Below are 13,675 nucleotides of genomic sequence, written 5' to 3'. Positions count from 1 at the left end.
ACCTTACAGCCAGCCCCTGAGGTAGAACTCATGAGCCCCCGTTACAGATGAAGGAACCAAGGTCCGGACTAAAGAGTACCCAAGAGTCTACAGATTAGAATCTCCAGCTATCTGCTTTTCCTCTTGGAGAGGAGCCCAAGTTGGTGAAGAGATAAAGAATCATTCTCTTCCTCCTGGGGGGAAGCGGGGTGGCGGGGGTGATGAACTGGGAGATTGGGATTGACATATATACACTACTATGTATAAAATAGATAACCAATAACAAAAAACAAACAAACAAAAGAATCATTCTCTTCCTCCTTCACATCTCCAGAGAGACTTCAGGAGGGCTAGGCTCTGGCGGCAGCCTCGTGAGCTCCTGAGGGTCCCCTGAGAACCCCAGGAAGGCGGCAGAAAGAGGCAAGTTTGCAAAATTTGGAGAGTATGCGTTAGACCAAAGCACGGCACAGAACTATTTACTGATGTGGTCACAAGCCCCTCCACCCCATCTCAATTCTCCCTCTCTTTCTCTGTCTGTCTGTCTGTCTCTCTCTCTCTCTCTCACACACACCGTTAATTCGATGTTAGAAAGTCTGCACTAATAACAACAGATATATTCATTGAGGCCGAATCATTCATGAGAATCATCAACACCTTCCCAGGTACAGGACAAACTCAATTCCGCAACTGAACAGGCATGAGAATTCCAGCAGACTGGCTAGATCTTTCTTGAAAGTCCATTTAGCCTCTGCTGGGATTACCCAGCCCCATTCGGAAAAGGGTGGCCCAAGTGTAAGCTGCTACTGGCTCCCCGTTCAGAAAGCAAGTCCTTTCATGAGGCTCAGCTGTTCCTCAGGCATCCAGTAAAGCTGGTCATGCAAAGGCAGAGAATGTGACAACTGTTGGAAACCTTCGGCGGCCTCCGATGGGAGCAACTGAACCTTCTCCGGAGCAGCCACTTCATGGACAGTTAAAGCAGCCTATTATTCAGTTTATATAAAGCACCCACCAGCGACATGGCACCAAGAACGGAATATCTCCATTCTTAGCAAGTTCATGACATACTGGCCACACTGCTGGGCCACCAACTCTAGAAACCGTAAACAACCTCACTAACCATCAAAATACACATACTCAGAGGGAAAGGGAAAGAAAAAAAAAAAGCCTTCCTGAGTTCTGAGGACCAAGTTCAAAGATTGCCCAACAGGCAAAAAAGCCATAGCATTCAACAGTGCCAACAGTCTCTCTCGCTTCAGCTGTAAAGTCTCCAAGACATTTTAAGATTTGAAGACTTTGATAAAGAGGATCTCAGAGCCACAGAGACCACATCAAACGCTTCTTTAAAAAAGAAGAGTCTGTATGCATTTCCCAGTGAAGGATCCGTCCAAAGGGTTTTAAAAACACTTTAATATACTTTGCTTCCAAAACATTACACACCATTTCTCCAACAAATTTACATGTGTTTCCAGGGAACTCCTGGACCCAAAAGAAAAAAAAAAAGTACTTAGGTGAAAGAATGTCTGGCGATTCTTTTATGCCAATATGTTAAGAGACCTCTTTTAATTGCTATTATTTCATATAGCAGCAGTAATCATTCCCTCATCTGAAAAGGAAATATATAATCCAGCTGCGGTGGCTCCAGTAAAAATACCACATCTGTGGATCACTGGCAGCACTGTGGCAGGATTGCTCAAATTTAGGCAGCTTTCGAGCTCTTTTATACCCAAGATGCACATGGGTACACTTTTCTGAGAGTGCACATAAACTTTGCCAAAACTGGTTGCTCCTTTGTATGCTGAAAATAGGTTTTCAGATGATCCACACCTAGAAGAAGGAGGCTCTCTTGGAATATTATTTCCAGGACCCAGTTGTTCTAAGAAGTCCCCAGACCACCCCCCCCCCCCACCCACCCAGGGTGATGGCTTGCGCCAGTGCCCTTGTCAATATCAAACAGAACAGGGAAAATGAACACTCCCGCTTTCAGGGAGGAGGTTCTACCGCGTGGCTGGCAGTGGAGCTGATTGCTGGTTTTCCACTTAGCACACCAACAGCTTCCACAGAGTGGATGGCAGCCACCGTTCTGGTGACCGTTCCCGCCATTCTCCAGTGTCTGAAGTCAGAGTATTACTGAGCACTGGGTGGTAATATTCCAGGAATCGCCCCCCCACCCCCACCCCTCATGCTCCTGTTTAGTCTTTCCCCAAAGCCCAGTAGCAAGCATCTTATTTCTAAGCCAATCTTCCACATTCAAATCCCCAGCCCAAAGCGCGCCCTGGGGCTTTCCATCTACAGACCATAAAGGAAAAAGCAGCGTAGCTGAGCCTTGACAGACTTTTATCCCCAAAACACATGTCCTGCGGCTACTGTGCTGGAATGTCGATGGCCCCGAAGCACTCGGGGTCCTCTTCCATCCCAGACAATAGAGCAAGAAAATAAAATGAAAGTGGACTTACTGCTATGGCTTGCAGCCTTTCCTTGTGCAATTCCGCCTCTGCCATCCTGGAGAAGGGCACACAGGGAGGGAAGGAAGAAAGAAAAACAAAACACACGCTGTAGTCACCTAAGGAAATTGATGGACACCCCGGGGGGACTTTGCTAGAAACCCAGGGAGAGCCGAGGGGCGTCCGGGGATCCGCTTCGGAGGTGGCGGGCAGAGCTGTGTGCGCGGCTGGCTCGCCCGGCTCAGCCTCTGGCCCCCGCCCGCCCGGCCGCCTGGCTGCGCCCCAGCGCCGCCGCTCCCTGCATCTCCCCGCCGCCGGCCGCGCCAGTCGGGGACGTGGGCCACTGGCAGCAGCCGGGAGGGCGCGCTCGCCCAGCGCTCGTCCTCCGCCCTGACGTCTCCGCGCCTCGCTCCGCCCCTGGGGTGTGGGGGAACCCGCGGCCGCAGCCCCGGGCTGCTCTAAGCGGGCGGGAGACACCGGGGCTGCAGCCGCGGGGAGTGGGGAGGCCCCCAAGGCGCGGCCGGGCAGCGCGCGGGCGGGCTGGCACCCGGGGCGCACCGGGAGCCGCTAGGGCGCACGGTTGGTGCGCCCAGGTGGACACGTGCTCACTGGGGACGTGCAGACGCCAGCCCAGGGGCCTCTAGCAGAAAGCGGGGCCCCAGCACGTCCTGCCTGCCAAACGCTTCGACTCCACGTGGGGACATTTCCAACTGCCTCATCCACATGCCTTCAATGGCAGGCTCCTCAGCGGTCAAGTTGGCCAAGGGCAGGGTGTAGCTCAGCACAGGCCATCCCTCTGCTCTGTGAGGCCAAATATGGGTTAGAAAGACAACCGAGAGTTTGTAGTTATAGGTGCTCGGCTAGGATGGGCTTGATCACTTATTAGCTGTGAAGCCTCGGGCAAGTCACTTAACCACTCTGAACCTCAGTTTCCTCATCTAAAAAATGGAGTGTCTGTCAGTGCCGAATGAGATAAAGTATGCCTACAAAGGTGCTTTGTAAAGGGCAATCTGTTCTGAACATTATCCTGTGACATCCTGGGCTGAAACTCAGAATCTTTACTTCTGTACTCAGTCTCTGAAAGGAAAAGTAGGATCTGGTCACCAAAACACTTCACCTCTTCTTTACTGAAACAGGTGGCAGTTCTAAAGTGCATCTTTTATGCCAGGGCCTGGGCTGGAAATGAGAGATAGATAAGATAAGATCCAGTCCAAAAGGAAACAAAAAGCTAAAAACAAAATACGTCTTCACCTCCAGGAGGGGGCTGCTAGAATTCCCAACATTCATAAGCAAACTTTCCTCTATAAAATGAAATAAACATGGGGGAAAAAACCAATGTGACCTCTTTAGATCCTTGATGACTCTATAAATGCAAAACTTAAGAAGGCATTTTGAAAGGTAGGCACATCAAATTTCTCCAAATCACCTCTTTCCTGGGCAAATTCTTGCAATTTCTACTAAATCACCTTCTCAACATTCAGAGAGGTTTCACCTGTCACTTGAAGAGCAATTACTACTCTGCCCAAAGACTGAAGCAGTCACCAAAACAGTTTCACTGATTGATTGTTTTCTCTTTCTTTTCATAACAGGCGTAGGTGGAGCTGTTTGTGTCGTAAATCCAAGGCAACACCAGATTTGACATCCCCCTCCAGTATATCCAGAACTTCTGCTTTCTGGCTAAGACCCATCACTTTCTTCAAACGCTTCATTTTCTCTTCACTTGCAGTGCCAGCTCCAGAGGACAAGTTTTTTGAGGGGTGTTAGCTCACAAATAAACAAAGCTTTTAGTACTTCGGCAGAGTGACTGCGTACCCAACAAGAGTAGAGAATACAAGATGAGCGAAGTGAGACCAGAGAGGTGGAAAGCCTCAGCCAGAGTCATGGAGCTAGGATTTCAACTTAGATCAGACCCTCCAGAGCTCATGTTTATAACCACCAGGCACCAGGCTCGGCCAGTAATATGAAGGTGGGGCAGCCCCCGGTGATGAATAAGTGGTCCTTTCCCCTCCAGTTACACAGATATTAAAAAGGAATTAGAAGAGCACAGCAATGTGAATGCACATAGTGTCACTGAACTGCATACTTAAAAGTGGTTAAAATGGTAAATTTTATGTTATGTATATTTTACTATGCTAAATTTTTAAAAGGCATGATGGAAGGTGAGATGGAGTGGAAGACAGGCTTAGGCATCTTTTGGAAGTGACCAGTTGGAAAGCTTTGAATCTCAAGATAGAAGAATCACGATCGGGGACACATACCTGGGTGTCATCTACATTGTGGTTATAGCTAAAGAAAGAATGGCCAGGGTAAGAAAACAGAACGAGAAGAGGAGAAAGCCCAGGAAAGGAGGCTGAGGGAGTATCATCTGAAGATTAGAAGGAAAAATCAAGAGGGATGTTTCTACGAAAAGCCACAACAGGAGGAAAGGGTTTTTCAACAGAGTCAGGTGGTTTGGGGAGGTCAAGAAAGATGCAGACTAAGAGGCTTGGGCAGCCAGGAAGCCGTGGGTGACATTGAGAGAGCTGTGTGTGTGTGTGTGTGGGTGAGCCTGTAAGCAATTACAGAGACTTGAATGAGTGAGAGGTGGGGAAGGAACATCCTTGAGTACAAACCACTCCTTTCAGATGTTTGGATGTGAAAGATGAAGGTGGTGGGGGGAACAGGAAGGTGGTCTATGGGAAGCAGAGTCAAGTTGAAGGGTTGTTAGATCAGGTGAGACTTGAATGTTTCAGGGCCAAAGGGAATTAGGCATCAGGGAAGTGAGAACAAAGACACAGTCCAAAGGGAAGGTAAGTATTAGGTCTCAGATTAGACCAGAGGGCATCCAGATGAGCACTAGTGGCCAAGGTAGGCTTGGAAAGATGGGGAAATGAAGTAGGACAGAAGATGGAATGGGTAAAGATGAAGTCATTTTATTTGAAAGAGAGAAGTTGAGGGAGCGTATATTGGAAGCCTAGTTTTCCCAGCTGACGGAAGGGCCATTGGTTGGGACTGATGGGGTGTGGGAGGGGACTTCAGAAAAATAGAAATGGTTTGTAAAGAAACTGTGAGAAATGGGAACAATTAAGACACGTTTCCCAGTCAGTAGTATGCATCAGAATCTCCTGGGTCACATTCGTCTGAATACATGTACAAAATTAAATATCTATGGGGTGAGGTAAGAGTTAGGGATGGATTTAGAACCATCGTACTAACTAGGCTTACTAGGAGTAGACAGAAGACTTATGACCAATTTACTTCCTCAGTGGCTTTTAACCGCCTGAGACCCATGATATACAGGGCTCCTGTTTACTCCGTGTTGAGGACTGTCAAAGCAGGGATGGCCAAAAGTCAAAGGAGAGAAGAAATTCAGAATGCTGGACCCTGGGGATTTGTCCAGGGGGAAATGTAGCAGAATCTTCACATTTTTTTTTTTTTTTTTTTCTGGCTGCCCCATTTGTGCAGCCCTTTCCGTCTTTAGGGAATTCCCATATTACGAGCCATTGTGAGATTCAGAGCTACTTCCCATCATGCAAGCCGGGAAATGCCAGACATTTGTTTCCCAGGTCCTCAGAAGCTATGACATGGCATGCAATCTGGGCTTAGTTAGCCATGTACATTGGCCAAGGACCTTGAAGACATAGCATTAGAGAACTCTTTCAGGCTGGTTGCTCATCTTTGGTCCTACCCACTGCTCAGGCCTCCTTCTCCAGCCTTCCCAGCTATTCTGCCAGCTACGTAATACACTTTCGATTCATGCCTTCTCTGCTCCTAGCAACTAGAATCAGTTTCTGCTGCTTGTGACTAAGAACCCTAAGTGAAACAGGAAGGCACGTGAAGAGCAGAGAGAAAACATTTTCTCCTCTTCCAATACTTCTCCCCTCAAAGCTCTAAATTTTAGCATTTTGAAATCATCTAACCCATTAAAAACACAGACACTTATAACCCAAATTATGCCATTTCTTTCATAAACTTTTATTGTACAGCTATTCTATACTAGACATTAGGTTATGGCCTGGTATTACAAAGAATTCATAGTCTAGTGTTAATATGGGTGACTCTTTGCCCTCCACACATTTGAAATCTCAAAAGATCTAGTACAATGGGTGCATCATGTGTGTAACAAATCACTAGTTCTTGCTGGGACAGTAAACCGTGTTGCATAAGCATTACCCGTATTGTCTAATGGTTTTTCTGATAGATGCTGTATTGCACAGCATTCTATTGAGAGAATACAGAATGCTAGATTTGCGAAATAGATGTTTTGGTAATAAAAACTGCAGAATCTATTTTAGGGTGTGAGTCCTTTGAGAACCACAGATGATCACAGCCTACTCCCCTGTGGGGAAAACGGGAGCTCTGTAAACTGAGAGGGAAATGACTTGCCAAGACCCATTGAGTGAGTAAAAGTTAAAGTCTTGCTGAACAGAACCTAAGAGTGTGAAACTTCAGAGTAACCTGAAGCTTTCCATTAACAAAACTAATTTTAAAAGAATGCCAGGTCCTCCAAAATGTTTGTATTTGCATCAGCTCTCTTTTGCCTAGGATCTTTTAAAATACACGGTCATTAGAAACATATGTGATGCCTGCACAGGATCAAAAGGAGGGGAACAGTGCTTGGAGCCCTTTTGGCTCCCGTGGTTGTGAACAATTTGGGAAAGTTGATGGGATTTCAAGTATGTGATGTTTTTCTCAATGGGATTCATATGATAGATCCATAGAGAGAGTCCCCATGGTGCAAGAGAGTGAAAGAAGTTAGAAAACAGGGTGCCAGTGTGGGAAATAAACTAGGCTGGATGTCACTTAAGGTATAGATTGACTAAGCTCTCTACATAGAAGATTCAAAAAGAGCAACTAGAAATCCATCTAAAAATGAATGGTAGAATTTCTATCTGATGGCCTCATTTTCTCTTGGCTAGCCTTGGCAATGTCAGTTGATCAACACTGTGAATTGCTGGAAGAAACCAGGGGCTATAAGGAGAGCATACAGGAATTGGATCTGGATGGTTAGGGGTCATTCTACATTCACCTTGCTGGGATATTCAGATGTTGATAAAAATTTTGAAAAGTGGGTCTAGGAGGTGGGAGGTGGGCATGGCACAGAGAAAAGGCATGAGCTGTAAAGACAAGTTAGAATCCCAGCCCTCAGACTCACCAACTGCACAAACTTGAATTCCTTTAGCTCAATTTCCTCATCCTTAATGGGGGATAACAACTCTAACCTCATAAGGATATTGCAAGAAATCAAGATAACAGATGGAAAATGCTTGACAGTGACCATAGTAGGGGCTCCAAAAATGGCAGGTCCTGATTATACAACCCAACTACTTCTTCATTAAAACTGTCATAGACCAAATCAAGTGAGTGACTTGATTATATCTATCCTTTTATGTACGCTTTTTTTTTTTTTTTGCAATGTAGGCTATTTCTTTTAAGAAAAGGGGTGAACTATCAATATTCTTTAAGTTTTCCACATTAGTAGGTACTTCTCTTTTTTCATCTTTTAAAAGGGAGGATTCTGCCCTGTGTCATTTATTGTCTAGAAATTTCATTACCAGACTGCCCCTTGAATGATTCATAGACACCTACAGCCTTATCTTTTGGAGTAAGTCCATTTAATGATTATAAATAAGAAGGAATGAGAAGGGAATGCTTAAGAGGACATAGATTAAGTCCTAGGAAAAGATGGAAAGAAAAGCTTAATTGTGGAGTGTTTTGGAAGAGAGCTACATGCCCACATATTAAAGGTGCTCCTTGGTGGAGTGGATTAAAGGTTTGGGTGTGAATTAGCTACAAAGTGGAAAAGTCTTTGGGAAGGCCAGTCTGATTATCTGATGCTGGTAGACACAATCAGGTCACTGGCTTCCCAGAGAGCTTAGGGGCCAGTCTAGTTTGCCTTAGTACAATGACCATGAAGTGCCCGGTCAGCTTGGAATCCCTTTTTGCAGTGGGGCCATCAACACTTTCATTGTTAGCCATGATTCAATCATGCCGTACACATCCTGCAAGTCAGCACTGCTAACAAGAGAGAGATTTCCTGTGGGTTTGGCAGTGTAGGGACAGTAGACTATCAGTTAAATCCTGTGTGCCCTCCTGGTTGGGGAATGAATAATGAAACTGGGAAAGCCTAGCTTCAGCTCCTACCACCTACGGATGCTGAGCCCTTCTGATGCCCTTTGGAGTGTTCAGGGTTTCAATCCTGCATACCAACCCATTGCCCACCCTCCATACACTCATACACTGGCAAAATGGATCCAATTTGTGTTTGGCCCCTTGGAGCTGGTCTCACTGAGAGGTAATAGCCAGTCGGTCTCAAAAACTGCTCCTTACTAAGAGCAGTATGGAGGTTCCTTAAAAGACTAAAAATAGAGTTACCATATGATCCAGCAATCCCACTCCTGGGCATATACCCAGAAAAGATGAAAACTTTAATTAGAAAAGATACATGTACCCTAATGTTCACAGCAAAACAATTTACAATAGCCAAGACTTGGAAGCAACTGAAGTATCCATCAACAGGTGAATGGATAAAGAAGATATGGTGTACATGTACAATGGAATATTCCTCAGCCATAAAAAAGAATGGAATAATGCCATTTGCAGCAACACGGATGGACCGAGAGATTATCACACTAAGTGAAGTAAGTCAGACAGATCTCTATCATATGATACCACTTACGTGTGCATTCTAAAAAAAACGATACAATGAACTTACTTACAAAATAGAAACAGACTCACAGACGTAGAAAACAAATTTATGGTTACCAAAGGGGAAAGGGGGGAAGGAGGATAAATTAGGAGTTTGGGATTAACAGATACACACTACTATATATAAAGTAGATAAACGACAAGGACCTACTGTATAGCACAGGGAACTATACTCAATATCTTGTAGTAACCTATAGTGGAAAAGAATCTGAAAAAGAATAAATATATCTGAATCGCTTTGCTGTACCCCTGAAACACAACATTGTAAATGAACTATACTTCAGTAAAAAAAAGAATAGGATGTACAGGTTGTCACTTCTATTTGAACCCATAAAAGCCACTCTCATTCTCCAATGGAATATTACTCAGCCATAAAGAGGAACATCTGACATCTGCTCTGACATCTGCTAAAATGTGGATGAACCCTGAGGACATGATGCCTATTGAGAGAAAACAGTCACAAAGGTCACATTTTCTTGATTCCATTTATATGAAATGTCCACGGATGGCAAATCCATGGACACAGAAGTAATCTGGTATTCTCAGGGGAAGAGGAGGGGACATGGAGAGTGACTGATGAGTGGGACAGGGTCTCCTTTGGGGCAATAAGGATGTGCTGGAACCAGACAGAGGTGGTGCTTGCGCAACACTGTGAATGTGATAAATGCCACCGAATTGTTCCCTTCAAAACAAAACAATATTTAACAATAAAAAACCTACACCAAAAAAAATTTCTCCTTACCAAGTGTAACCCTCCCAGCTGGGGCCTCGTAGACAGACAGCCTTTCCTCAAAGCAGCTCAAGATAGAGTGGAAAGAGCACCAGACAAAATCTCAACCGAAGGTCCTAATCCTAACTCTGCCAACTTACTGTGTGACCTCAGACAAGCAACTTAACTGCTCTGAGCTGAGGTTTTCTATTTGTACACTGGGCACAGAGATAGCTAACTACCCCCACAAAGTTCTTGTAAGGATGAAAGGAACCCATGAGTGAGAAGGTGTTTTGAGAACTAACTATAAATGCTCTCAGAGTGGGAAGGACTACAGTGAAAGGGATGCCTTCAAGGTTAGGAACTCAGGGACAAAAGGACTGGGCAGTGGGGTGGAGGCAGGGGCTGGGGTGAGGTGATGTTTCTAAGACTGAGAAATTCTGTAGCAGCCACAGACTCGGCCTACCAGGAGAAGACTCAGCTAGCACATGAGACAAAAGAGGCTTCCAGATGTCTGATGGGTTTCTAAGACAATCAAACCAATAAACGAAAATGCCCAACGCCACCCTGGGCTCTCTTTGCCTCCTCAATGTTCCTCAGTTACTCAAGTGATTTCTGCTTTACCCAGTCGAACCGTTGCACTTCCTGATCTACATATTTAGTTAGCTTCGCTAAATGCAGGATAGGGTGTGGGGTCCAAGGATGCAGTGGAAGCAGCAGAGAGAAGCAGGAGAGAAGGAAACAGAGAAACTTGGATCTTTTCTGCCATCTGTGTGTGTGTCAAACTTAGACTGGAAAGCTACCTGGTCCGTGTTTACATGAATGTGCCCTCCTTTCTACATTCATTCAGAGCTAAGTTTATACCATTAGAGGGAAAGGTGTACTTGGGGAGGTGGGGATGGAAAAAGAGTTGACGCAGAGGCGTCTGCTTGACTGGGAGCCAGGAGCGCTGAGGGGGCTGTGGGCAGCCCCTCTGGGAGGCCCCAAGGATGGAGCCTGTACTGACTTGACAAAGGAAGGTGTGTTGTGTTCTGCTGAGGAGGGCGTGAGCATGAACAAGACATTAGATCATGTATTAGGGATAGCAGTTCCCTGACTCCCATGAGCCCCCAAGTCTGGCTCAACCCTTTGGGAAATGGACACTCAGCTGCTCTCCAGGCCTCCACAGTGAGAGCAGTGTCTGTCCCCTGGGGAAAAGCAGCTGGCAGGGCCACTTCTGAGGCACAGTTGAGCTTGCCTTCTGTACTGATGTCACTCCCGTTGTTTTCTCTCCGGGGACAGCGTTCCTGGGGTGGGCATGGAGGACAGAGGGGTTGTTGCCTTCTAGGACCTGGGTTGGATTAAGTGCTGTGCACCCACATCTGGACGTCAGATTGTTGATGCCTGCGCTGGGACCCAGGTGTCTGCCGTCAGTCCTTCATGATGTCCCCTCTTCCCACTCAGTTCCTCTCTTTCCTCCTCTATAGTTCCTCACTTTTCACTCTTCCCTAAGTCAAGCCCTTGTGACACCATCTTCTGCAAGTGGACAAGCCATCACAATCGAGATAGCTTTTCCTGTGACCAGAGAGCTCTCTGCTAGAACTGAAGATCTCCCGCTATAGACAGGCAGTCCATTTCCCTCTGGGGCTCAGTCCCCTTGTCAAACGGAACTCCCCTTTGTTGGGATGGGGGAGAGGAGGCCCCCAGGGTTCTGGGATGGTTCTCCTTTGTTTCAGGCTCAGAAGGCGCCATAGCATCTTGCCAGAGCTTTACCCTGTTTTTAGTCTCCAGTCCCCATACTCCTCCCCAGAGAACTTGACACCTTCATCTGTTTGTCCCATTCCAAATTTGGTGCTTTCTCATACCACGAGCTATGCCTGGAATGCAGCCTCCCCCTCCCTTTTCTAACTTTCCAAGTCCCCTCTTGTTAACTCTACAGCATTCCAGAAATCCCACCCCCTCAGGGTATGCATGGTGGTCCCTTTGGGAAGGAAAAGTGGTTATCCCTCCCAATTTCTAACATAGTGTGTGGCTTACAAATTATTTACTTAACTTGTCGCTCTCTCAATTAACTCAAAAATCATAAAGTCAGAGCCCTGAAGGAGATCTCAGATACATCAGCGTCCCACAAGCCACCATGATGGTTGTTTGCACGTAACAAAGCTACTTAGGTTGGCAGGAAGCATGGATTGGACAAACTGGACCTTAAATCTCCATTCTACCACTTAATGACCTTAAGAAATTTACTTCTCTGAGCTTAAGTTACTCTGTCTGTAAAATGGGAAAGATATCAGTATCCATTTTACAAGATTCTTGTGACAATCAAGTGAAATAATGTATTCATCATGTATGTAACTCCTGACATATTGAAGGTGGTCAATGAATACTCTTTTATAATCATGACCATAATCTCATTTATTCATCAATATCAGTATCATTCTGGATGTGTCTCTGCCTAGACGTGCCTGTGTCCTAGTGAAGGCTCCTGAGTCACTTGTTGGCCCATCACTGGGTGCTATGGACAGTATGTTTGTACCCCTTCCCATTCAAACGTGGAAACCCACATCTCCAGTGTGATGGAGATGGGGCCTTAGTAGGCAATTAGGTCATGAGAATGGAGCCCTCATGATGGGAGTAAAGAAGAGGCAGTAGAGAGCTTGCTTTTCTCTCTCCTTCCTCCATATGAGGACACAGCAAGCAGACAGCCGTCTGCAAACCAGGAAGAGGGCCCTCACTAGCAACCCAATCTGTCCATACCCTGATCTTGGACTTCCAGCCTCCAGAACTGTAAGAAAAAATGTTTGTTGTTTAAGCTGCCCAATTTATGGTAATTTGTTACAGGAGCCCGAGCTAAGACCCCAGGTGTGTCAGATATGGTCCTCAGACTAGACCAGCACTTACTCATGAATACTCCTGACTTGTTTCTTGCCTCTAGAGTTTGCTCTCCAAGGTCTTTTGATGCTGTGCAAACCTTTTTGTAACTTTCTGGCTTTGCCAAATTCTTATCACGAGAGACTGAAGGAGACAAAAGTGCAAAGTGTTCTACGGGGTGATTTATGCTACCACGTAGAACAGTGATCTAAGCTTTGCAGGAGGGCAGATCACAGAGTCCTTGTGAGAATCTGGTAAAAACTATGGACTTAAGGGCAATGCACATGCCTACATTTTGTATACAATTCCTGAGCTTTGTGGAACCTCTTGAATTCTTCCATGGACACTCTTAGAAGACCCATGCACCTCTGTTTAAAAAAAAAAAAAATCTTCTCTGGAACCTAGAATATCAGAGGAGTTGAGAGAGACAGGAGAGAGTTGGTTTATGAGCCAGGAAGCTCAACCTGGTTATTAATGCAAGAGACCGGAAGTCTGGGTCTTTCCAGCTCAGCCCTGTCACCTCCTGCCCCCAACAGGGACCTTGCCAATGGCTGCCCAGGCTGCCCCCTCGTCACACTGACAGCTGCCCTACCTTAGTTCTCTTTCATAGTTTCTGGCAGAGAAAAGGCACAGGCGCCAATGCACCCCCTTCCTGGGCATGAGCTACCTCTACAGTGTTTCTCCCAACCCAAAGCTTCCTCAGACCAATGCCTATCCAGCAGTTAGTCCTTCCAGAGTGACCCTCACTGGTCTCCCCCAGAAGGGACCTGTCTTGCATCTGTATACAGTAAGGATCTTATCAATCCATTCTTGCTTCCCAGGATTAGGTTGAAACTGTTTTCTATTCTACGTGGAAACAATTAAAAAAAACAAAACAAAACAAAAACAAAAAAAACCCCCAGATATCAGAACCCGGAGTTTGAACAGAATAATAAAATGGCTTGTCCACATCACCGTCAAACTGTGTGAGGCTCTATCCCATCAGGCATCTTATGAGTAGCCTCCAATA

General features: G+C 45.9%; 1 protein-coding gene across 16 annotated transcripts in view; it reads right to left on the bottom strand.

The window, feature by feature from the left end:
• Positions 1–13,675, bottom strand: part of PALM2AKAP2 (PALM2 and AKAP2 fusion) — a 627,479-nt gene that overhangs the window by 362,450 nt on the left and 251,354 nt on the right. For all 16 annotated transcript variants that reach the window (XM_019946401.3, XM_073806364.1, XM_073806363.1 and 13 more), the window contains one exon: positions 2,433–2,478. In XM_019946401.3, coding sequence (XP_019801960.1) covers positions 2,433–2,478 — 46 coding nt within the window. The remainder of the gene's footprint in view (positions 1–2,432; positions 2,479–13,675) is intronic.

This window comes from Tursiops truncatus, chromosome 6, assembly GCF_011762595.2.
Source record: "Tursiops truncatus isolate mTurTru1 chromosome 6, mTurTru1.mat.Y, whole genome shotgun sequence".
NCBI lineage: Eukaryota > Metazoa > Chordata > Mammalia > Artiodactyla > Delphinidae > Tursiops > Tursiops truncatus.
Note: the sequence above shows the minus strand (reverse complement) of the source record. Positions and strands in the feature narration are given on the sequence as shown.